The sequence below is a fragment of the Neovison vison genome, chromosome 13 (genome assembly GCF_020171115.1).
Source record: "Neovison vison isolate M4711 chromosome 13, ASM_NN_V1, whole genome shotgun sequence".
In the NCBI taxonomy this organism is placed as follows: domain Eukaryota; kingdom Metazoa; phylum Chordata; class Mammalia; order Carnivora; family Mustelidae; genus Neogale; species Neogale vison.
In genome coordinates, this window is record NC_058103.1 from 151,213,859 (window position 1) to 151,239,598 (window position 25,740).

Consider the following 25,740-nt stretch of genomic DNA (forward strand, 5'->3'; position numbering starts at 1 on the left):
CTCCAGGGGTAAAGAACTGTGGGTAAGGGGGCGCCTGTCTGGCTCGGGTCATGATCTCAGGGTCCTTAGATCGAGTCCCGTGTCGGGCTCCCTGCTCAGCGGGGAGTCTGCTCCTCCCTCTCCCTGTACTGCACTCTCTCTCTCTCTCAAATAAATGAATAAAATATTTATTAAAAAAGAGGAGAGAGAGAGAATGTGGGTAGGAACTGGGGGAACCTGGAGAGGGAGATAAAATGCGGAGGGAGGTTCTAGATGCCTGGACCCTGAGACTGAGTCCGTGGAAACCACAGTGGTCGCCCGTGTTTATTGATACTTAAACCGCGCTCGGCTCTCCACACACTCGTCTTGAGGTCTGCACAGCAGCCCCAAGGAATGGGGGTTATTACTGTTACTAACCCTGTTTTACACATGGGGAAACCGAGTCACGGGGTGATGAAGTCACTCTCCCAGGTCACGCAGCCATGAAGTGGCTGAGCTGGGATTTGAACCCGTGCATGCCGGCTCCTGGCTCTGAACCAGTGCGTGTGGCTGTGTCCGGTCCAGTGGGACCGCTGGCCGCCGAAGGTCAGGCTGGGAAGGGCTTGCTGCAGGCACTGTGTGTCCGTTGCTGCCCTCCCCGGAGTACGACCGAGGCTTTGTCCCAGTGAGCTGTCGCGGCCTCACCCAGGAGGGGGCTGCTCTAACCTCTGGTTCTGCCAGAGTCAAAACAAAGTTTTGCGGCTTCCCAAGAGTCAGACCGTGTGCCACAGACGGGGTAGGGAGGCCAAAAGCCTCCGATCTTGCCTCTGGACCTGCCCCTAGAACATTTCCATGGGGTCTAACCTCCTGCCTGTCATGTTCCCAGGCCCATCTCCATCCCTGCTGGGCGCTCCCTTAGCCCCAGGCACCCCCCCACCCGCTGCCTCCTGCCTGCCTCCCCCTCTAGCCTTCTCACAGCCTCTCTGTCCACTGGCTGCACTCGTCCCCAGCTCCGAGGGACGTCCTCCAGAAGCCCCCAGCTGCCTGCTCAGGCCCCCAGGCTGAGGCCGGGGAGGAAGGGGAGATGGGGGGCTCGGGGTCTGAGCTTCCATTCCTGTAGACGGAGTGGCCCGCCGCTCTGTGGAAAGATGCAGAAACCCGGTACCAGGCAAACGCATTTCGAAAGATCGCTTGAAGAGGCAAAACTTTTTTCCCACTGAACTTTGTTCAGTCACGAGGAAAACCTGTCTGTACATTTGGAGAGTATGATAGCGTCGGAGCGGAGAAAGACACTGTCATCCGAGAAAGGACACCTGAGTCTGGGTATCACCGTGGCTGATGTAACAGAGAAGAGGCTAGAAAATGGGAACCAGAAAATTATTAAGTCTGAATAAAATACTGTTCCCTCCAAAGATCTAAGGTTTAAAAAAAAAGCCTTCAGGAGGTTCAAAGCCACCACACGCTGCAATGTCACGGAGCCCAATGTCTCAGAGGGAGAGGAGTGAGCCATCGCAAATATTAATGAATTCAACGGTTTGCTGAAGTTGGAAGCGAAGGTGAACGCTTCATTCGACTCACCGTCCGTCGGTGAGGTTCGCACGAGACCCCTCGGCCGTAATAAGCCACACGTGTCACGGAGCTCTGTCCTCGTGGGAGCATCTCACGCTCTCCGTGTGGACATTTTTTTTTTAACTTAATAGTTTCAGATGATATTCTGTCCATTATGTGGTGACGATACACGGCCAGGGTGCACTTTGAGCCATTTATGCCTCGTTTTCTTCAATGTCATTCGTCAGGTGAGGCAGGGCCGGCTTTGAAAGGGGACTTCCGGTCCCACGTGGGTTTTCCGGTGACAGCAGTGAGTCTGGAACAATGATCTCCGCGTGGAAGGAGCGGGTGGAAAGCGGCAAGAGCCCGCAACGGGAGGCCCCCACCGGGCACCTGCTCCGGGAGCAGACAGGATGACGCCGGTTGCTCCAGGCGACTGGTCGACCCCTGGGACAGAGGTCTAGTGCTGATGGGGTGAGGACACATAGTTCCCGGCGTTTCGACTGAATTCACTCATACCACACCAGTACCCAGACTTCCCGGGGGCTGGGACGGAAGGTCTGTCCAGAAATGTAAGTGGACGTCCCACGAGACGGGGTACACTGGGCGTGCTGCTGGGCACCAGGGTCGCTCTACTACGGTGAGAACGTGCTACGTTTCTTTGATTCAGTCGAGATGAAGACCAAAGCCAAGGCAAGCTCAGGGTATTCTCTCCCCAGGAGACCTAGGGGACCTTGTTGGGAGGACTTGCCCAGGCTTCAGTCCAGGAAGGGAAGGTGGGAGCCAGCACGATCCTGAGACCCGGGCAAGAAGCAGGTTCTGGGGAGCCGGGGCCCAGGCCGAGATGCCAGCCCCTGTGACATGACTCTGGGATGAGGATCAGCAGCTTCACTGCCTTGTTCTGAAACCCCTCCATGCCCCCGGGCTCCCCAAGTCTTCCAGCCTAGGGAGGGAGGCAGCAGGGAGCCCGGCGGGCGCTAATGTGTTCCCCGCGGTGCGCAGCCCCACACGGCCTCCTGCGCCCAGCTGCGCGCTCACCTTCCAGCCGTCGGATGGGAGAGGAGGTTTTCCAAGATGTTCCGAGGGCCCGGAAGGCTGTGTGAGGGACGGAGGTGCAGGGGACTTGGGGAGGGGACCTGGAGGACGCCCCCGGCACCGCCCCCGGCCTCCATCCCCTCACGTGGGTCTCTGCTGCGCCTCTTGACCTTGTCGCTCCAGGCCCCTCCGTAGAATCTTTGGATCAGTCTGACCTTTTCCTGTTTCAGAGAAGCTGGAACCTGACCCATGGGATGGCCTCGTCCTATTATAAATCACCACTGCGGCCTCTTTCTGTTGCCATCCTGGGCAGGGCCAGGCCGCTGCCAGTGTTGGAGGAACCCTCCCTGCGCAGGCATGGTGTGCTCTCTGGCTCTCTGGGCACAGGGTGGCATGGGGAGTGGGGGGCTGGGATGCAGGGGAGGGGAGAGGAGTTGGCTGGGGGCATGGCGAGAAGCCTAGGGCGGGCCGGGGCAGCGAGGGAGGTCTTGCACTGACTTAAGTCTGCTGTTCAGAGAGCACATGGCCTGTATCACTGGGCAGCGTGGCCTACGGAATCAAGTCCGGGGTCCTTGTGATAATTTAAAAAAAAAAAATTATTTTGAAAGCTTCAAAGTTCCAGGAGAAAGTAATTCGGGAGCTGCCGTCCCCTCCAGGGGCCTTAGCTTTGTGCAGAGCGGACGGGATGCCCCGTCCTGCAGCAGAGACAGCGCGTGCCGGGTGCACCTTGGGCCTCGTGGCCGGGTGCCCGCGTGCAGCACACCTTCCGGTCTGAGCTGGCGGCTTTGTTCGCTTTGTGCAATGTTTTTGACGTTCCCAGCCCGGGGCCATTACGAACCAAAGCCGCCGAGAGCGTTCTTCAGGGAGCTTCGTGCAGACCTTGTTGTTGTTTCTCTTGGGGACACGCCTGGGAGTGGGAACGGGAGTCGTTCGTGCTTCTCCTTTACAAGAAAACGCCCAGTGTTTCCTGAAGCCGCTGTACCATCTTCCCTTCCTCCCAGCAAGGTCCAGGAATTCCAGTTCTCGCCCCTTCCTGCCAGCGTGTGGTAGCGCTCCCTTTTTGTGCGATCAAACACACCGAACACCAGACTTGCCCATAGCGCCTTGTGTGCCCCACGGTGTTGCGCAAACCAGGGTCTAACCCCAGAGACCCCGCATGGGACAGTCACGCGCAGTCCCCCGCCTCCAGCCCCCGGTGGGCACTGAAATGGGGTCACGGTGACCGTGGGGTCACGGAGACCCCCCCGCCCGATTCCCCTCTCCATCTCACTAGACTAGTCGTGTGGTTGTGCCGCTGGATAACGCTCCGTGGTTTGGACAGACCACGTCTCCTCTGTCCGTGCGCCAGCGGCGGACATGTGCATGGAGGGCACCGTCCCGCTGTCCAGCCTCGCGCTGCAGAGGACGCAATCACGTCTGAACGTCCGTCTGGTTCTCTCGAGCACCTGCCTGGGCGGGACTGCTGGGTCCTGTGGTCACGCCGCCTCTGCCATAGGGGTTTTGTCTCGGTGAGATCAAGGGGGTTCTCGTCTATCATCTATGTACTTTTTTTTTAAGCATTTTTTATTGGGGGGAGGGGCAAAGGGAGAGGGAAAGTCTCCAGGAGACCCCCCCACCCAGCACAGAGGCCTGGCGTGGGGCTCGGACTCACAACCCTGAGGTCGTGACCTGAGCCGAGATCAAGAATCAGACGCGGAACCAATCAACTGAGCCGCCCAGACCCCCCCCCACTTAATTTACTTTTTAGAAAACCCAGGAAGTATATTGCATTTTATCAAAACGTTTTTCTGCTTTTATGGACGTGATGCCACGATGGCGCTCTTTCTGGAGACATCCTGAAGACGTTCACGCACACGGAGCCGACGTGACCTCCCGGAGGAAGGTTCCCGAGATGCGTGTGCGTCACCGTCGCTCCGAACCTGTCCGCTGTCCTGTGCAGAGCCCGTGAGCACTGCCGGAGAAACAGCCCCAAGGGCTTGGACTCCCCGCTTCCCTCCCCGTCCTCTCTCCAGCCCCGTCGTGCTCACCCCTCCTTGCCTCTCTCTGCCTCCCCCGAGCAGGGCTGCTGTTCGTTCCGACGGAAGAGCCAGTCTAAGGCACTTCCTGCACCATCACCAGATGCGGGGCTCCAACTCCTATACGGTCTGCAAAGCCCAGCTCAAATGCCCCTTCCTCTCGCAGATCCTTCCCTGCTTCATGGCCTGCACAACCGTCCCTTCTCATACTGCCTGCCCTGCCAGGTTCTAAGCCCATCGAGGAGAGGGGCACGTTGTGGTGATCTCTATGTTTGCAGAGACTGTAACTACGTGGCTCGTGTTTAGTGAACTCAGTTAACAAATCCTTCAAGAGGAACGTAAAGCCGCAGAACAGGAGAAGCCTGAGAGGTCACTTGTTCCACAGTGGGCTTTTTCTTCCCCTCAAGCCAACAAAACATGTTTTTCCAGTGAAGTCTTTTGTGGAACCCACCCCATCAGGCCCGTACGAGCAGAGGTGCTCTGAAGGAGGTGCAGTGTTGGGGGAAACGTAGGGCCCCATCCCTAGCACCTCCCGTCCCTGTGGCAGCGCCCAGCGCACCTCTGTTGGGGCTCTCATGCCTGCTCCGGGCCCGGCTTCTGCCTGAGACCCTCCAGCTGCGAAGTAAGCAGGAAAAGTCCTGAAATGTTCAACTTCGAAACCTGGAGGTTTGCATCCCCTGGGGGAAATGCACCACCTGAGGGGGGCAGGGGTGCCGCCGGGAGGGGAAGGAGACCTCCCCAAAGAGTTCATGAAGCCAAGATTCTGCTGGAGCTCTGTGTCTGAGTGCCCTTTGGAAAGCCCTCGGGGGCCCTTAGGGACGAGTATGTCACGCATACGTGTTTGGCCCGCCTCCTCGGTCTCGTGCCTGGGCCCCGCTCCAACCAGCTCACAGCCTGCTCGGGCTTCCCCAAGTACTGCCCCGTCCTCCTGTCTAGCCCACACACCCCCTTCTTCCTGGGTGACTGCGGCGGGTTCCGGGAACTGTAAGTACGTTAGTGCCCCAAATCCTCGCATGCAGACGTCCAGCTGCAACACCTCTCCCGAGGGCAGACCCGCTAGACCGCACCCCACCGACCGTCCGGTCCACACCACCCTCCCCGTGTCCCAGGCAGATCTCGTCTCCACCAGACGTACCGCCGCCTGCGTGTCCCTGACCCACGCGACCCGCCAGTGTCCTCGGGCTCTGGCCACGGACCAGCCGAAGTCGTCCTGCTCCCCGACTGCCTCTCGTCCACCTTCTCCCCTCCATGCCCGTGATCTCTCCTGGCGTGGGTCCCAGGCATGTCCTCCCTGGTACGAAACATCCCCTCCAGCTTCCATCACTCCGGTGCTCTCCCGCCCAGACCCCTCTGTTCTGGAACGTTCTTTCAGAACGCAGATCTGACGGCGCTGGCACCTTGCTTCAAGCCCCCCTCCCATGGAATAAGGTCTCCTCTTGAAGCGTGGTGTGAGACCCTTCAGGATCTGGCCTCTGCCCGTCCCCTGCCTCAGTTTCTCTGGCTGCTCCGCTCTGTACTGCAGCCCCCAGCTCCTGTTCTGCTCCCCCCCAACAAGGCCTGCTCTCTGTTCTGGCAAACTCCTGCATCGGCTGGAGGGTCAGAGGCTCTCTAGCAAACGGCGCGTTCCCCCGTCAGTGCAGCGCCCAGCATCACAGCTGTCCCCCTCACTGCCCCCTCACTGCCCCCCTCACGGCCATGTGAGACTCGAGGGCCTTGTTCTCCCCTGCCGGACGCCCGTGCTTCGGGAGAGGCTGCCCCAGACCAGGAATTTCCTCGGGTGCGAAGGTCATGGGCCACACACATGGCGACGCCGCGCTCTGGCTTGCAGAGTGAGCCCCCCCCCGCCACGTGACGGTCCCCGCCACACCCTCACCATGGGGGGCTGCTGCCCACTGCCCCACCTGCTGCCTGACCTTGGCCCCGGGAAGAAGGTCTCGCTCTTGGAAGCCGCTTCCTGCCTCGGCTGCCATCCCACATGGGAGCACTAGGTGGCGCCCCGCGGAGGCTTCCGGAGTTTTCTGGGTGGGAGGCAGGCCAGAGGCCCTGCTGGACGCGGTGACCCCGGATCAGTGACACGGATCCCCCGTTGTGCGTCACCGGGAACGGACCTAACACGTTTGCACGTGGGAATTTTAAAGGTGTCCAAGCAGCATCCGAGCATGTGTTTGGGAGGGAGGCCGTCCTGGAGTTTAACGCTGATTCCGCAGGGTCTGGCCATGTGGGCTGTCGCGTCCCGGGGGGCCAGTTCCTCCTCCGGGACACGATGTCTGGGTGGGGTGGGGGGAGCAGGAATCCCTGTCACAGAGCAGACGTTCCATCAGAACCTGGTTTCACCCTCCCGTCGCCCTGGGCTCCTCCTGACGCGTCCTGCTGTCTGTCCCGTGGCTACTTACTCCAGCCGGGGCCACCCGGGGGCAGGATGGCCCAATTTTCCTCTGCTCCCCGGCGCCCAGCTCTGTGTTCTGTGCGTGGCTGGTGGCTCGCGCGGCAGGCGTGTGGTCCCACTCCGGGGACAGGGGCCCCTTCCCCAACCGGTTCATGGCCGCACCACGCAGGTCGGACTTGGGTCTTGGCTCTTCTTTTTTTTTTTTAAAGATTTTATTTACTTATTTGACAGCGAGAGATCACAAGTAGGCAGAGAGGCAGGCAGAGAGAGAGGGAAGCAGGCTCCCTGCTGAGCAGAGAGCCGGATGCGGGACTCGATCCCAGGACCTGATCATGACCTGAGCCGAAGGCAGTGGCTTAACCCACTGAGCCACCCAGGCGCCCCATGGGTCTTGGCTCTTCTTGCTTCAGACGCACAGGTAGGGGATGCGACAAAACCTGAGCCAGAGCTCTACCGCCCGGCCCCCAGGGCCTCTGTGCTAGCACACGCCATCTGCAGCACCCCTCCAGATGTGGGAGTCGGCCCCTCCAGAGGCCCCCCGGGTCAGCAGGGAAGGCCGGGGAGGCCCCTCAAGGCAGACACATGGTCATCGGCGTGGGCAGGTGCCTGAGGGCTGGGACTTGCCATCCGGCTGGGCTGACGGTGGGTGGGGGAAGGGACAGGGCCAGAGGGGCTAGGGAGTGGGATGGCCCCCCCTCTGTTTGGGGGTCAGTGAGTCCCTGGAAGCCTGCCAGCCCCTCTACTTCTGGGAGAAGAGGTCACACATCCCCTCCGGGGAGCTGTTCCTATGTCCATCCGGGTGGCCCCAAGTTCTGTCCGGCTGAGGGAGCCCCTGGGCAGGTGACCCTCCGTTGCGAGCAGCTCCCAAGTGAGGCCTCCGAACCCCTGCATTTCCTCAGACGTCCACAGTGCCGAGGACCCCGAGGTCATCATGAAACAGGGGTGCACCACTGACCACTCACCCTTCCATGCCTGGGCCACAGTCCTGAATCGGGGGCTCAGCTCCGGGAACAGGGCTTTCCCTCCTCCAAGCCCCCAGGGTTTGTGTTTTCCCCTGTCAGTGACATTTTTCTTCACATATGTGATAGTTCAAATGACCTGAGAAATGGGAAGTGGGAATAGAAGATTCTGGAAATCCCCATCCTTCCGAGCTTTTCTAATGCCGGAGTGGTGTGGCCGGTGAAGCCGTCTGCGGCCCCGGGTGGAGGCGGGGGCTTCAGGGGTGACAAGAGGAGGGGACTTTCCTTCAGAAGTCACCCTTATCAGAATGGCTGCTCCTTCACACTAGAAATGAGGGCGTGAGCGCAGTCAGGGGACCTTCTAGTCTTTTTGTTTCTAATTTTTATTTCTTTTTTTTGAAGATTTTATTTGTTTGTTTGAGACATAGAGAGGGAACACAAGCAGGGGTAGTGGCAGGCAGAGGGAGAGGGGGAAGCAGGCTCCCCGCCGAGCAGAGACCCCAATGCGGGGCTCGATCCCAGGACCCTGAGACCATGACCCAAGCCGAAGGCAGAGGCTTTAACCCGCTGAGCCACCCAGGCGCTTCTGGAGATTCTATTCTTAAAACAAACAAACAAACATTTTTACCACAGAAGAATTTTAATACCGGCAAGAAGGGGTGGTGTGACGTCCCCCGGGGCCCCTCGCCCCTCACGGATCTCAGGACTTTGCTGATCCGTGCGGTCCTGCCCCCACCGCGTGCCCGTCTCGCTAGACTAGAAGCAGCTTTGCTTTACCTCAGGAGCCTGATGAGCCCTTATAAGATCTAGATATGAAGCAAAAAATGTGGGGAACTGGGAGAAAATTTAGAAACATTCTGGTCCATTTTTTTTTTAGATTTTTAAAAACTCATTTACTTGACAGAGAAAGCGACAGAGAGAGAGAGAGAGAGACATCATAAGCAGGGAGGGGAGGGAGAAGCAGGCTCCCCGCTGAGCAGAGAGCCCGATGTGGGACTCGATCCCAGGACCCCGGGATCATGACCTGAGCGGAAAGCTTAGGCTTAACCCACTGAGCCACCCAGGCGCCCCTGGTCCATTTTCTGTTTAGGTTACAGGTGGAGAGATGGAGGCCCAGATGGGAAAGTGGGTCCAGGACGCCCGAGTTTGAGCCTGGCCTGGAAGCTGGGCTGTGCAGCTCCCGGGGTCTGGAGCCTTCCGTCGCGGGCAGTGAGGCACCGCTGAGTGCAGCCGCAGGGTCTGCTGAGAAGGGGGAGCGACCCCGAAGCCCTCGAGGGTGGGGAGCAGCTCGCACTGACACGGACCTTTCCGGTTTGCTGAGCCGCCGTCCCGAACGACAGGTACTATGCTGACCCCTACGGGAAGTGCCCAGAGGCCGAGGGCTCTAAGTCCGGGAGGTGGGGGTCAGGACCAGCAACCCGGTCTCCGCACGTCTCCTCCAGCCCGGGGCCTCTCCCCTGCTGTGCTGCGTCCCTGCTGGACGGTGGGGTCGCTCCAGTCTCCTCCCCGAGTGTCACTTGCCGTCTACGCTGAAAACGAAGAAGCACAAGGACATTGGCTTTGGGAAAGGCGGAAATCTGGTGTCCTTAAGGATCCGGTCACTTCCGACCCAGAGGAGACATCTGACTCAGGCCGGGGCACAGGGACTTCCCCTCCACGCGGGGACCTCTTCCTGGTGGGCTGCAGGTGACACGGGCGGAGGGAGGAAGACGGCATTCTGGAAGCCTTGGGGCAGGAAGGGCCTCCAGACTGGTTGGGAGCTCGCTGTGGCCGTCCCCACCATCTCGAGGGGCTGGGGAGGTGCTGGCTAAAGTGAGAGCCCTTTCCGGGGACTGACACAGCCAGGCCAGCCCTGCCCACCTCGTCCTGTGAACGACTAACCCATGTGTCGCCTTCCCGGGGTCCTAGGACATGAGCAGAGCCAGCGTGGGGGGCGCGGGGGGGCTCAGACCCCGCGTGAAGGAGGCCAGCGGAGCCCGGCCTGGCTCTGTGGGCATCTTCCAAGTCAGCACGGCTGCGTGGGCCCCACGGTCATCGGGAATCTCCTCGGGGTGAGGACCCGTCAGACGCGCCGCAGGTTGCCCTGTCACAGCCAAGGTCGTGGACGCAGCGGTTACAGAGGAGCCCAAAAGCCAGCGAGCTGCGAAAGCCCGACATGGCCGACACCTCCGTTCCCGGAGCCTCCAGACAGTGCGGCGTCGGCCTCCAGCCCACGCGGCCCAGGCGCTCGGGGCCGCTGAAGAGGTGCCCGTCCCGGGCGTTTTCCTGTCTCTGTTGACACGTGGTCTGGTGTCCAGGAAGCTGACGGTAGCTGTGTGTGTGGGTGTGTGCGCGTCTGTACGCGTGTGTGACTGCACACGTGACAGCTCACGAGTGTGCGTGTGAGTGTGCGTGGGACCGCGCGTGTGTGTGAGCACAAGGGGAGGGGCCGGCAAAGCACAAGCGCGGCTCCGGTTCTGTGAGGGGGTAGAGAACGCACCTGCCGGCCTGGGCCCCTCCCCTGCGCTCCCCCCCCACCCCGTGTCTCTGGAGCATCTTCGCTTTTGCCCGCGTGCTCCTCACGCAGTCCGACGGCTGTGACCCCGCAGCTTCGCTCACGGGCACGTGGCCGGGCACTCGGACAGCTTTTTGCACACCCAGGTTCGCCGCAGCGCCGTTTGCCGCAGCTGGCCGGCGGAGACAAGGTCGATGTCCACGGCCAGTGCGCGGAGAAGGGGAGTGGGGTCGGAGCACACGGCGAGTTCCCGTTTACTTTAAAGAGGAAGGAAATTCTGAGACGGGCCACGGGACGCACCTCGAGGACGGAGCTCTCGGTGGGACCCGCCGTGGTCCCACGTGCAGGACGGGTGTTGGGACAGTCACGGTCATGGGGACAGGAAGTATCCTGGCCTCTTTCCAGGATGCTTCTCGGTGAAGCCGATGCCTGAGCTCTCCGGATCGCACCATGGCGGGGAGGCTTGAAGCCCGTTAGGAGCGACAAGTTTAACTTTGACGAAGAGGTGTATGGAGAAGCTTCCGGAACGTCTCAGAGATCCGTGGCTGCCTGGGCCCAGGAGGGCGAAGGGACAGAGTGCAGAGGGGCACGGAGAGACGCTCTGGGGTGCTCAGAACAGTTCATACACCAACATCGGTGTTCACACTCTTGCCCGAGTGCCCTGAAGTGGGCACGTTACGTAGGTGGGTTTTTATATTTGGAAACGGCGTCTCAATAACACCGATAAGTCTCTGCTGTCCCTGTCGTCCCTGTGTCCTCCGCAGCCGGTCCTGTCCAGCTCACCTTCCCGCAGTGCGGCTCTGACCGCGTCCCTCTCCCATTTAAGCCCTCGCAGCCTCCCCCTTCCTTCTCCGTGCACTCGGGGCTCCCTGGCTGCGGTGACCCCAGGTCTGTGTCTTCTCTCCGTGTGACCGAGTCAGCGACTCGGCTGCGTCAGAAAGCGTCTCCGTGCCGCGCCTGGGCTGTGTTCGCTGGTGGTGGGTGTGCTGGGCCGGCAGGAGCCGGTGGGAGTCTCTCGCAGCCCGGCCTCCCCTCTGAGCCCCGCTCCCCCCGCCCCGCCAGGCCTGAGGGCACGTCCTGTCGTGAGGTGGCTCTGAGCGTCCAACAGCGGAAGCTCCTGGCGGTCTGTGAGGCTCCGTGACACGGCGAGCTCTGTGCTCCTGACATGGGCCCCGGACGTGGTGCGGTGCGCGGCCGAGGCAGGTGCGTGGCCGAGGCAGGTGCGTGGCCGTGGCAGGTGCGCGGCCGAGGCAGGTGCGCGGCCGTGGCAGGTGCGCGGTGAGGTCCGCGGGGCAGCGGGCTGAGTGAGCCGCGGCGGCGGCCGGGCTGTGCACTTCGGGTGTTCCGAGTCCTCGCTCGCCACGCGGAGCCGCCCTACGGGGGAGGGGGCCCGGTTTCGATCCCCAAACACACCTGTGCTTCCTTCACCGTGTTGTGGGTCCCGCCGTTCCGCGGAGGGCAGGGAAATCCGAGCTCTTTTGTCCCCATCACTCAAGTGGGCTTTTCTCTTGCTCTCCCTCCAGACCAACACGGGACAGAGACAAGCCCTGTGCTTCCTCGTGTCGCCAGCGAAGCTCCGCAGGAGAAGGGATGTGGCTCCAGCCGCGCTCAGACCCGCGGCCGTTCAGGCCGTTTGCAAACACTCGGTGGGTACAAAGACAGACGAGAACCCAGCCGGCGTCCGTGGTGCTCCCGGACGTGCCGGGCACCGCGAGGGCCCTCTGGAAGGATCCCGGGTGAGCGGGACAACGCTTCTCCCCGGGGAGCTGCCCGCCGGCACCCAGTACAGATGCGCACGGCCGGGAAGCCGGCGGGGGCACAGACGCAGAGACTCGTCCTGGCTCGGGGGTCGGGGGCTTTGCTGGGCTGGGCCCTGCGGACGGGGACGCAGAGCCACAGGCATGGAGCCAGGACAGGGGCTGGAGTGTGGCAAAGTCAGTGGACCAAGGAGGTCAAGCCAGAGCAGAAGTTCCTTTGAGGAGCTTGAGCCCCTCTTCTTAGGCCACGGGAAGCCCTTGGCGGGCCCCGAGTGGGTGAGTGGGATGGGCAGCGGGTATCAGGAGAGATTCAGAGAGGGTGAGGAGAGGCCGGTGGGAGCGCACCCCTGTACGCGCAGGCGGGAAGGACAGACTTGCATGGCATTCCAGGCTACGCTGGGTATTCTGTCCTCGGTGGTATACTGTCCTCAGTGGCACCGTTCATCATTTTAGCCCTCCCCGGCTTACCCCCTCTCTTTCCTCCTCCATCCCCGCCCCGGGGTCTCCGTGACCTTACTGAAAAATGCTACCCCACAAGCCACCTCTCTCCACACCCCCTTCTCCTCCCCTCCCTGTCCCCCCAGCTCTCTTGCTGCAGACCTACGGGTCCCCTCCTGCACCCACCAGGCCTTGCTCCCAAGTACAGCAGGAGACTTGGGGGAAATCCCACGGGCTTATCTTGCTCCTGGATTTCCTAGATATCAGTCTCCTGGGCAGGAAACCAAGCTTCCGCTAGGAGCCATGTCACACTGGGCCACTGGCTTTTCCTGAGGGGAGCGTATTTGCCTCCCCCACGTCCTGACCACTGAGGCTTGGCCCCGCGGCCCGTGGGAGAGGACGGGGGCTGCGCACATCCCACTCCCCTCTGTGTCCTGTAGTGTCCCTGTTGTAGACCACCGCCCTCTGTGGACAGTCTGCCCTGGCCATTGCCCTGGAAAGGGGAAGCAGCCAGAGCAAAAGAGCAAGTGGGGACCGGGGGTTCCCCAGAACCACCTCCTGCAAGGCAGCGAAAAGCCCAGCAGTTTCCCACTCAAGTTCCACCTTTTGGGAAAAGAGAAGTTGACCTCCGCAGCCTCTCCCTGAGGTCACACACCTGAGACCCGGGTCCTGGAGCTGGGATTCTCCCGGCCACTCAGCAGCCAGGGGAGCCTCCTGTTCCCCACTGAGCTCTGCTGGCGCAGGAGCGGACAAGGACAGACTGAGCTCCCCACCGTCGGGACGGAGGGAAGAGCAGAGGCTCATCTCCAGAGGGCTCTGACCCAGGGCGCTCTCAGCACAGGTGGGCGGCGTGGCCCCAGCACCTGCCGCGTCCCTCTGGCGTCAGAGCTGCCTGTCTGCGTCACCTGATGGCATGAGTGTGCACCTAAGTGACCCGGCGTGTGCGTGGCCCGCTGCGGCAGCTTCTCTGACACGCTTCCTCCCAATAACAGTGCTGGTTCCCTCCGTGCACAGCTGCGGGCTTGTGGCGTCGCCTGCTGGTACTGGAGGATAGAAATGGAGCCCCTGAGCTCCCAGCTGGCTTAGGAAAGGCCGTTGGTAGCCCGCATCTGTCGCTGGAACCCCCGCTCTTGGGACCTGGAACCGCCAGGTGGGGCGTCTGGGCTGGGGACACCGTACAGACGAGCCCCAGCCTGCCACGTGGGCGTCGTGGAGCAGAGAGTCGTCCCCGTGCCCCGGCCCTGCCCACATTCCACAGCCAGGAGCCAGTACGTTGCTCCCGCCGTCAAGATCTGGGGCTGCTCTGGGGGAAGCGGTAGAGAAGCGGAATGTCTGCGGACAGATGTGCAGACCACGTGAACGTGGCGAGCGAGTGTGGGGTCGTCCCCGTGCAGGCCTGTGATCGTGCTGGCGATGACGCAGCTTAGTGCGCCACACAGATGGGAAAGGCGGTTGGTCATCGACACGACTCACACGGTTCCCCTCATTTTCCTCGAATGCTGATACCCCCTCAGCCCTGGCCAAGCCTCTTGCTTCTTTGGTAGAAGCTTCTAGACAAGAAGGGACAGTCAGGCCATGGGTGCTGGTGCGGTAGGACACAGTCAGGAAGTCACCTGTCATCTGCCGCCTCCCATCAGTCCCAGGCCCAGAGGAGAGGACTGTGAGACCCGTGTACCTGCAGCTGCCCAGCATCGTGGCCTCCAGAGGGGCTCCAGGAGGCCCCATATTGGAAGTTAAGCTCCAGAAGCCGCCTCTTCTCATTCCACCCGCAGGTCTTTGCCTCTAAGAAGGCACAGTGTCTCCTAGACAGAAAGTTCTCCAGGGGCAGACATTTGTATCTCGAGCACCTGACACAGGCCACGTACAGGTTCCAGACCCCACACGCTCGGGGCGACGCCCTCAGCCTGCATCAGCACGGAGCCCGCACTTCACCCAGAATTCCCCGAGTGCACAGAGCAGCTCGGGGGGATGGGGAAGCGTGCATAGGCCGGGCCCAGGTGAGTGCAGACACAGGTGGTCGTGATGCTGAGGAAGGACACCTTCCTGTGTGTTCACGCCTGGGCTGTGGCGGCCACGTGCCCCCGCCCCATGCACACACCCAGTCCGTGGCCGGCTGCGTGCCCCTGGCCCCCTATTTCCCCCCACCACACACCCCTTAAGTCATTACACTTTGCATAGAAAGAAATCATTCTTTTTAGCAAAGACTTTGTCTTCCTCTCTGCCACCTGTTCAGAGAAGTGACTAGAAACTCTGGAATAAAGTAAAGTGGGGACGCACTCCACTTGTCCAACAGATAAGGACAGGTGCGGGCTCGGGCACGGACGAGAGAGAGACCGTGCACCCGACCGTGGAGGGCCTGACTGCAGCTCTGACCCCGCGGGCTCACACTGCTTCTCCACGGGGAGAGGAGTCAGCTTTGGCTGGCTCTTCGGGTGCCCAGCGGTGGTTTGGAGGAAGGAAGGTGCCTCCTGTGGGCGAGCAGGCATTTCGGAGTTGGGCCTGGGAGGACTCTCCCCGGGGACACGGAGGAGCCGAGGCCCAGCACATGTGTGCAGTGCACGCCTGTGTTCTGTGCAGGTCCTGCCCCTTCAGGACCCCAGTCTCAGGGGGTCGGGTGTCCCAGAGACTCGTCAAGAGCAGGGGGAGGCAGGGGTAGAGGCTGGTAGGACGGAGGCCGCAGTGGGTGGTGGAGGGAGGGCCGGAGGAAGAGCCCAGTCTCAGAAAATGTCCCCAGCACTGCTGGTGAGCCACGGAAACCAAGCTGCCCTCCAGAGGAGGCTGACTAGCGGGCTGGTCACCGTGCAGTCCCTGCCTTGCTCCGTTGTTGGCGGGCAGCGGCCTGTGGGACACTGCGGGGGATGGTGGCACTTGGGGCGCAGCCGTGGGGCCCTCTGCCATTGCGTCCCTGGCAGGGCCGCCTCCACCGCCACCACAGCCCTAGGGCGCTCCCTTGCCCTCTAGGCCTCGTGTGTGGGTTCAGAAATGCACCTTGTACGTGAACCATGTCTCCTGTCTATAGTCATTCCGGACACGGAGTCTTGAGGTTGCTCCAGACGTGGCTGGGAGCGTGGCTTCCGTCCTGCAGGGCTCCCAGCCCATCGCACCTGCGAACAGCCCTGCGGCCGTGGCCGTGGCCGGCATGTGGGCCTCCCCTCCCCCCGCCAGCCCTCTGCTGGGAGACCTGCTGTCCGCCTGGCTCCCTCTCACCGGCCCTTTGCAGAGCCCCGTCTGCCCGTGCCCCGTGGCCCAGACCCTCACCCTCACCTCACGCGCTCACCAGGGGATGCCCTGATGGCGGCGGCGGCTCGGCGGCCGCCCCAGGGGAGGACAGTGAGGAGCCAGGGCTCCGGGCTCACCTGCCAAAGCCCGTGAGGCCGTCCACGTGGTCCCCTCACAGATGCCGGGCACGTGGCCAGCGAGGGACAAGGGGACTTGTGCCCGTGAGTCTGAGCCACTCGGGTGCTGGCGTTTCTATTTTCAACAAGACTCGAGAGCGAGAAGCAAGGGCTTGTTTTCTGTGGGTCAGAAGTTCCAGGGTCCACGAGAGGTGAAGGCCAGAGGAGGAGATGCGCCCCCGCCCCCGTCCACCCCTCCCAGCCTCAGGTCTGCGGTGTCCAGGGTGGTGTCCCTGAGCCAGGCTCCGGGCTTCCCGGCTGCTCCGCCGCGGCTGACTCAGCCTGTCCCCAACCGTCACTAGCCTGGCTCAGCTGGTGGCTGTCTTGACACTTTTCTGCAGGTGACATTCGCAGAACATAACCCCCCACCTCAACATGAGCGATTTAGCGGAGTCTGCTGTGGGGACAGGGTGTGCGACGCCAGCTCTGGGCGCCTCCGACAGGCTTTCATCCCCAGCGGATGCCGGTTCCCCGTGGGAGTGAGCCTGCCCCAGCGGTCTGCGCCGGGGCTCCCTGCACGGCTGGCTCAGGGCGACGCGCACAGCTCCTACTGCGTGTCCCCAGCATGGGGGACCACCCCCCACTGGCTTCGGCAGCCCCCTCCCCCTGCAGCGGCGCTTCCTTCCAGTAACTGGCCCTGACTGGAGTCGCTGGGTCTCTGCTGACCAGCCTTCAGGCCGTTTCTACCTTCCGACGACCGTGAATACCGCTGCTGTGACCGTTCGGGTGCGCGTGTGTGACACCTGCTTTCAGTTCTTAAAAGTGGCCTTATGGGGTGAGAGGACAGCCGCGGCGGGGGTGGGGGTAGTTCTGGTTTCTCTACGTCCTGCCTCAGCCCTGAAGTCTCCGAGCTAATCACTGGCAGTTTGAGGAAGTGGCCTCTCACCGAACCATTTCCCTCTTCCACGGTTTCAACTTTCTCTTTCACACGCAGCCCACGCCCGAGAGTGACGAGGAGGAAGGAGCCGCCCGGTGATGCACACAGAAATTCCACCGGCTTCCACGCGTCGCCGTGAGTCACATCCCCAGCCCGGCCGGGACCCGCCTCATTTGGCCTCGGCCGCTCCCGGGAGAGCGCACGGCAGACGGGCCTGCGGGGCGGGCGGAAGATGACAGACGGTGAGTTCGGGTACACGCTGTCGCTGGCTCAGGACTACGTGAGGCATGTCCTGCAGATCCCGCAGCCCGGCCCGGCCGCCAGCAGAGTGTCCCGGGTCCTGCGGGACGTGGCCTCCTCCGTGCAGCGGGAGGTGGAACAGAACTTGAAACCATGCTTGGACAGCTTTGACGTGGGGTCCATCGACACTGCCAGAACCATCTTCAATCAAGTCATGGAAAAGGAATTTGAAGACGGCATCATTAACTGGGGGAGGATTGTGACCGTATTTGCCTTTGAAGGCATTCTCTCCAAGAAGCTCCTCCGGGAGCGAATTTCCCCGGACGTGGATGCTTCCAGGGTTTCTTACTTTGTGGCAGAGTTCATCACGACAAACATGAGGGAGTGGATAAGACAGAACGGAGGCTGGGTACGTACAGTGGGAACCTTGTTCACTGCTTTTACCCGTGACGGAGGGATGCATGGTTTCTTGCTAGTTGTTAAAAATCCACTATTTTCTCTGGGTGACTTGTTTTTAAAAGTTTCTTGTTTTTAAAACAAGAAGACATTTCTGGCTCCTTTCCAGGTAGTCAGAGCTCCGTGGTTGGAAGATATGTGTGCTTACCATGTTCCTTCCTAACAGCGTGAAGGGTTGCGGCTGAGTCGGGGAGCCACGCGGCATCTCCCCTGTCCGCGTCAGCAGCGGAGCCCAGTCAGGGTCCAGCCGGGCTGCCGTGACAGCGTAGCTTTAGTCCGTAGGAGATGCTGTTACATTTGGGTAGTTACTTTGTTGCAAAACACAGGTACATCTTTGCAAATTCATTGTTTACAAATTGCTTTTCTTGGTCAGTTTTCTAATAGAACAAACTCTAGCTGTTAAAGCCCCTTGATAAAAAACTAATGTGCTGTGCCACCAGCTATAGAAACTTTATTGGGGAATTTCCAAACAAAAATTCACTTTATTATCAAAACCTCAAAAAGCCCAGAGTGGGAAGTGGAGAGGGCTTTGTCAGAAGTCACTGATTAACGGCTTTTCACAGCTGGATGCTTGTTGTTAGACCCGATGCACTTCACCCTTTCCCGAAGCACTCCTGTCTCCGAGGTCCCTCGCCTGCCTACCCCCGAGGCTAGCCTTCTTCTCCCCCTAGTGACATGGATCCGGATCCGCTGTTAACAATTACGCTACATGCAAATCTTGCCTAATGAATGTATTTACAGAAAATAGAAAATATACACAGTGTTTTTGGGGGGAGGCTCAGGGCTGAGTCAGTTAAGTGTCTGACTCTTGATTTCAGCTGAGGTCATGATTTCAGGCTTGTGGGATCGAGCCCCACATTGGGCTCCACGATGAGCTCAGAGCCTGCTTAAGGTTCCCCCTCCTTCGGCCCCTTCCCCCATCTGTTTCTCTCTCTCTCTTTCCAGCTCTTAAAAAAAAAGGAAAAGAAAATATAACATTGTAAAGAGTTCTACACACGCTGCTGTCCGTATATACCGTGGAGGGTCTGGCCGGGTCGGGCTGGAGGAGTTCTTGGTTATTTCCACTTTGCACCACAAATAGTGCGTTCCCGGGCACGTCCACTCATGCTCCCCCCGGGGGGTTGGATAGCCTCGTCCACTTCTCAACGCACCAGGTTCTTGCCGTCCAGAGAGGCTCGGCGACGTTGCCCCCACCCCAGCTGACCTGTCCTAATCTCCCCTCTCCGTTGGGTTAGGAGACGCTATCCAACTTCCCGTTTTAGCTCCTGCTTCCTTGCCTGCCCGTGAGGCTGCGCACCGTCCACACCTTTACTGACCACACCTAATTCTTAGGGAATAGCCTACTTATACTCTTCACCCATTTTCCTACTTTTTGTCTTTTTCTCATTGATTTGTAGCAATTCTTTCTTGTATGTTTTTATTTTCAAATATTTTGATATATGAAAGATGTTTTATATACTATTTTTATGTAAAATATACTTTTATATATTATTCTTATATATGTGGCAGATATCTTCTGGTATGTTAACTGTCTTTTGAAAGTATAGCTGCTTTCCTTTATTATAAGTGTTCTGTGAATTTTTTATTTATTTTTTAACGATTTTAATTCTAAGTAAACTCCATACCCAACTTGGGGCTCAAATTCATGACCCCGAGGTCTAGAGTTGCACGCTCCTCCATCCGGGCCAGCCAGGCAACCCGTTATTATAAATGTTCTAACCCTTGGTGGGGTCACATTGTATGTGACGTCCCCCACATCGTCCCTTCCTGTGTGGTGATGAGGCATCTCTTGTCCCTGACTCTCATGGACTTGGAGCTGAATGGATTCTGGGTGTGGAGGTCCCACTGTCCCCCCGTCAGCTGTGGGAAGCTCTGCTGGCCACAGACGTAGGTTTCCGCGAAGGCAACGCTTATCTAGCACGGGGGCCCCTGTGCCTGCGTCCCGTGGCTCACACCGGTACTTGTCACCCACACAGCGATGACTGTTTATTAAAAATGCAGCTTCTCAACGACACAGGCTGTGAGCTCGTGGGACTCACCTTCAGTGGGGCAGGACTGCCTCTGAGAATTTCTAGAAATGGACTCGTCTTCCAGGGGTGGCCCAGGTGGGAGTGACGCACAGACTCACACGTGTGCCCGCGCGCACCCTCAGCGTTCACGGGGCTCCTCGGTTTCGGAGGGCTTAGAGCCCCGAAGAGCTTACGTCTTGGGCGTGGCACTTCCGTGGTCGCACGAAGGAGTGGCCGAGCCACCTGAGTCAGCACTAGCTCGGCCACGTGAGACCCTCCTCCCCGAGACGCTGACACGCGGTCCGAGCGAGTGAACTGAACGCAGGAAGGGCTCCTCTTGGGGCAGATGGCTCAGTCACACGCCCGCTCGGGTAGAGTCTGAATTTTCCGATGGGCGAGATCGCTCCGCAGTGACGGCCGGAAGCCCAGGGTCCAGTGTCCCGCCTGCTGTCACCCAGACTGCTTGCCCGTGCCTCGACTAGAACGCATGTCAACGAGGCACGGCGAGAAGAGCCCTCAGCACACGGCTACAGAACACGTGTAATTCCAGGGCGTTCCAAGCCAGAGAACGCGTGGGGTGACACAGCACAGATTCTCCGAGCACCTGGGCTGGAGGCCAGGTGCCAGACCCAGCGCCCCGATAGGCCAGCGAGTTAGCGAACCTTAGAGCCCCGTGTCCTCGTCTGTAATACGGGGGAACGGGGCCATCGTGGTCGCCAACAGAGCTCGGACTGCGACGTCCCTGCTCAGCCACACTGAGTCTTCCTAAGTTCCAGGCCCTGCAGTTAGACCGGAGTCCCCTCGGGAACGGGGAAACGGGGACCCGTGTGTCGGTTGTGTGCTTGTGTGAGTGATCAACTCACACGTTCTTTCTCGTGCTCCTCAGTGTGAGTGACTGCCCTCCCTCCTCCCTCCCTGCCTCCCCGCTTCTCTCCCTTCCCCCCTCCTTCCGGTGCTGCTCACCTCTTTCTCTTCCCCTCCCACACGGCGGTTCCCTCCTCCTGCCCCCTGCCCGTGCGGATGGCCAAGAGTGGAGGGGCTCCCGCGGTCGGATGGGAAAGCTGCTGCCATCTGTCGTGCAGAAAGGCTGGGCCTTCACATCCATGAGGGCCTGCTGGGAAGAAAGGCTGTGCGCACCCCTCCCCGCCCTCTCCTGGGGAGCGGGGAGGGCGTCGAAACTGGGATCTGAATCCTGCCTTTGCTCCTGGTGTGACCCCGAGTGAGTGAGGCCCGCTGCAGAATGCGTGTCCCGTGACAGAACGAGACGCGTCGTGTCCACACCGTAGGAGGCAGCAGTAACGGCCACCTGAGTAGGGGAGTTCGAAGACGGCGGACGCTTCTGGAAGAGCGCCTTGTAGACTGCCAAATCTCATGCAACTGTGAAGTGCACATGGGCCATTTCGAGAGGGTTGAACACACGACCCTGAGAAGCGGACGCGCAGAAAGCCCCGTCCAAGGCTGGGACGTGCAGGTGCTGCTGGGGCTTTCCAGAGCGGGGTGGAGACGAGCGGCCCCGTGCGGCCGCCGCTGCTGTCCTTGAGCCAATTGCTGGGAAGAGCCGTCTGGACCGAAGGACATGCAGAGACATGCACGCGAGTCGGTGTCCCGCGGGCACAAGGAGCTCGTGGTGAGCGGACGGACTCTCCAGGAACCCCTCACACCCGTGAATTCCATCTGGGGGTCGGGTTGGTCCTCTGGGATTTTAGCTGGAGATTTAAGATCGTTTCACGAAATGGGACATTAGCCAGAACTTGAGCCTCCCTGAGGGTCCTTCCAGAACACTCTCTGACCCTGGGCATGACCCTCCACTCCCCATACCCTACATCACGTTCATCAGGGAGTCCTGTCCCTGATGAACGCCCACTCCCGTCCTCGCCCTGCCATGGCCTGCTCCCCACGTGGCAGCCAGACTGGGAGCCGCCGTGTGCTGGCCTCGTCTGAACCCTCCCCAGCACCCCGATCTCCCAGGGAGCAAGCACCACATACCCAGTACTGACCGCTGCACTCAAACCCCATCCGCACTCGCCTTCTAGGAGCCCCTCCTGCACATTCTCGGCTCCAGCCTCCCTGGGCAACTAAGCACACTCCCCGCCCTCCCCCCCAGGGCCTTTGCACTGGCTCTGGCCACTGCCTGGAAGGACCTCCCCTCAGAGGTGTGTGTGGCCCCCACGGCCCTCCTGGGGTTGTCTCCCTCAGCCGCCCACAGCTGACGGCACCCCCACCGTTCGGCCCTGGGCCCTGCACCAGGATGCAGGACCCCGTCCCAAGCTTAGTGAGCCCAGGACTCTGCGTGTTCATTCACCAGGCTGTTCCCAGAGCCTGAAACAGTGCCTGGCGTGTGGCCGAGGGTCAGCAAGTATCTGTCGAGCGAATAATGAGGAATCACTAGAGAAACGTGCAGACACCACGTGGTACTTTGCTGGCTCCGAGCAATTCTGAGGGTCTGGTTTTCTTTGAATTATGGACACAGGATATTATTTTATGCTTGAGGCTTTCTTGAAGCCAAGGTAGCTGAATTTAATGGAAAGTATTCCCAGGAAGAACCAGATCTGGGCACCCTTGCTTATTACTGCAATACTGACAGGATATTGAACCCCTAGTTCTGGATCTATCTTCATGTAATTTTTTTTTAAGAGAGAGACGGAGAGAACGGGACCAGGGTGGGGCAGGGCAACAGAACCGCAGGAGAGAGAATCTTAAGCAGGCTCCCAGCTCAGCGTGGAAGCAGACGCGGGGCTCGATCCCAGGACCCCGAGATCATGACCTGCGCAGGAACCAAGAGTCGGGCAGTCAACTGACCGAGCCACCCAGGAGCCCCACAGAATGGTTCTAAGATACAAATAGCATCACTGAAAATACACGTGTGACGGAAGAAAGATCACTCCCACCACTGAACGCGTCCACACGCGTCCACCATCCGTCATCCCAGAGAAGGTTCACGGGACAGTCTCGCACGTGCCTTCCCGAGTACATCCAGCCCTGCCTCCCCGGCCCCAGGCTGACATCTGCAGCGTCTGCAGAACATCCCCCCCACCTCCCCCCACTTCACGCCTCCTGATTCCTTAACCGGCTCCCAGCTGGTAGACACTTGGGTTGCCTTCCTTCGTAGAAACACTTCCCGACTGGCCCCAGGACCCATCTCTGACGACGGGCGGACCGAGTCTGTGTGCGGACGGTCACACTGCCCGCTCGGACGGAGGACATCACCGGCCTCGGCCCGCAGGCCTCTGCGCCCGAACACTCGCTCCCCATCCCCGGGCCCCAGATCGCGGCAGCCACCGTCCTGCTTTGACTTTGCGATTGACTGTTCCGAGGTCTTCGTGGACATGGGGTGTGCGGTATTTGTCTTCTCGTGATGGGCTCGGCTCACTGGGCATCATGTGCTCGAGGCCTGTCCCCACGGCGGCCGGGGTCAGAGCGTGTCTCCTGCTTTAGGCTGACCGGCGTTCCCCCCAGGGGACGTGCGCGTCTGGGTGACCCGCGCGTCGGCCGCTGACGGTTGCTTGCAGGCTTAGCTACTGTGATTCTCTCCTTTTAGTTGTAGCTTTTCATAGCTTTTCTAACCTTCCTAGAGCCGAATCCGTCGGTTTCCCCGCGTCGGCTCTTTGGTGGAGAAGCGGAATGTTACGTGAGACGCTGACTGCCCGGTCGTCGCACACAGTGATCCCCGTCGTGGTGGCAGCAGCCGTCCGGCGGTGCCCCGTTCCCATGGGTTTTGTGAACCCTGGGAAGGGAAGCAGCGAGGGGCGCATGTACCTCCGGCGAGCAGCGTGTGCGTGTGAGTCCGGAGAGAGGGAGCAGCCTGTCCCCCTGGTTAGGCCGGGACGTCGTGTCTCAGAGCAGGACCACACCTGACACACGCGTGAGCAGAAGCTGCCTTCCTTGGGCGGCCTGGGAGGTGCTCCGACCTTGCCAGTCTGTGCTCTGGCCGCGCTCAGGCAGACGGCGGCGGGCGCAGACCAGCGGGCCTCTTCCAGCTGCCCGAGATACGCTGCGTGTCCTTTCCCGTGTGGTCACCTATGTCAGCAGTGGTGTGAAGGCCCGTCACCCCAGAATCCGGACGTTGCTGAAGGCTGACCAGCGCACTGGGGGAACACTTAAAGAATGATTGCAACAGTTTTCTGATTCTTTGGGTGGTTGTCGGAAGCTCATGGAATGAAAAGAACAGGGTTTGCCTTCCCTTCCAGGCCCAGGAGCGAAGAAGGTCGGTGACCTCAGGCCGCTCACGTTCTCTGGGGCCTCGGTTTCCTTGTTTGTCAAAAGAAGAGCAGGTATTAGGCTGGGTGATCTCAGAAGTCCTGTGCAGTCAGGACGCTCTACAATCACCGTCCAGAATTACAGTGCACGGTTCACACTGTTGTAAAACTGATCAGAGACGGAATGAATCAGGACAGAGACAAGCAGCTCTCCTCGGGCTCCGAGGCCCTGTTGCACCCGGCTCTATCGCTAGCCCCCGTCCTGTTTACAAACATCAGGGCAGTTCTACGTCAGACAACCGAAGAAGAGGAGTGAGGCTTCCCGTCCTCCAGAGCTGTGCTGTCCGGCCTGCGGCCGTTGGACACTTGAGATGTGGCTCGGCTGATTTCAGATGGGCTCTAAGTGCAAACACACAGCGCATCGCAAAGCGTGTGGGCAAAGAATGTAAAACAGCTCAGTAATTTAGATATCGATTACATATTGATATCATAATATTTTATTTATTTATTTGAAATCATAATATTTTAGATAAATTTGTTCTTTAAATCAACTTTACATGTTTCCTCTTACTTTAGAAATGTGGCTGCTACGAACTTGAACTTCCCTCTGTAGCCTGCGCTGTGTTTCCGTTGGAGGGCACCGCTCCCAGGGATGGTGCGGATGGATCCGGGGAGACCCGTGCGGGTGCCGAGGGGACGGCTGTCTGCTTTAGTGAAGTGGCAGTTTCTTTGCTTTTCATCTCACTAATCTGTCTCGTGATTTTTTTTTCTTTTTTTAAAAGATTTTTACCTATTCACTTGACAGAGATCACAAGTAGGCAGAGAGGCAGGCAGAGAGAGAGGAGGAAGCAGGCTCCCTGCTGAGCAGAGAGAACCCGATGCGGGACTCGATCCCAGGACCCTGAGATCATGACCTGAGCCAAAGGCAGAGGCTTTAACCCACTGAGCCCCCCAGGTGCCCCTGTATCGTGATTTTTAAACTGTGAAATTTATTCCCCAACAGGAGGACGGCTTTGTAAAGAAGTTCGAGCCCAAGTCCGGCTGGCTGACCTTTCTGGAAGTTACAGGAAAGATCTGTGAAATGTTCTCTCTCCTGAAGCAATACTACTGACCGGCCCACAGGGACACTCCCCGTTGTGAAACGCGCCCAGTTTCCTTGACTTCTACAAAAAGTGTTGCCAACACTTACTTCTATTTCTAAATAAACAAATTTGGTTTTGTAACTTGATGTCTCCATGTGATGGAGATTTTGTTCTCGTTTACGTGAATAAATTGTGTATGTGCTTCAGTGCGGCATCTGTGTCCTGCCCTTGTCCAAGTGGAAGGACGAAGCTCAAGACAGGGGCAGGTACTGAATCGAGAGGACGAGGGCAGGAAGGGGCGTCTTTCCTGTCCCGCGGCTGACCTTCTGGAGGCTGCGCCCGTTACCCAGAAGTCATTTTCCGTGTCACTCGTGGAGATCACGTGGGGGCAAGTCCACGTCCTGCTCCCCTGTGGCCCTGGGTGCGGAGGGGTTTCCTCTGCTGCCCGCCCCCCCCCGACCCTGCTCCATGGCCCACTGTCCAGAGAGGACAGACAGAGGCAGTGACAGACGCAAGGGCACTTAGGTAGTCAGGACAAAGGCACTTTGGTCAAGGACTAATTTTTGAGCCATTATTCAACTTTCCCCTTAAAAAAGTTCACAAATTAGGGGGCACCTGGATGGCCCAGTTGGTGAAGCATCCGACTCCTGGTTTCAGCTCAGGTCATGATCCTGCGGTCGTGAGCTCAAGCCCCATGTTGGGCTCCGCCTTCGGTGGGGAGGCTGAGGATTCTCCCTCCCTCTCCCTAGGCACCGCCCCCCACACCAAATAAAGACATTTTTTAAAAAGTTCATAAATGAGAAAATTATGTCTTTTGTTACATCCTGAGTTCCAACGGCAGGTCAGCAACTTTGACGGCAGGACGGGAGCGCCACACTTTGTTCCAGACCTCCCC

The 25,740-nt window shown here is 59.6% G+C and overlaps 1 protein-coding gene across 1 annotated transcript in view; it reads left to right on the forward strand.

Annotated features, from left to right (window-relative positions):
* The window catches only part of BCL2A1 (BCL2 related protein A1), a 48,861-nt gene extending 23,810 nt beyond the window's left edge, over positions 1 to 25,051 (forward strand). The window contains exons 2-4 of the mRNA XM_044231877.1: positions 11,919 to 12,041; positions 16,920 to 17,511; positions 24,767 to 25,051. Of these exons, the coding sequence (XP_044087812.1) occupies positions 17,095 to 17,511; positions 24,767 to 24,874 (525 nt within the window). The 5' untranslated portion in view covers positions 11,919 to 12,041; positions 16,920 to 17,094 and the 3' untranslated portion in view covers positions 24,875 to 25,051. The remainder of the gene's footprint in view (positions 1 to 11,918; positions 12,042 to 16,919; positions 17,512 to 24,766) is intronic.
* Positions 25,052 to 25,740: the final 689 nt, after the last annotated feature.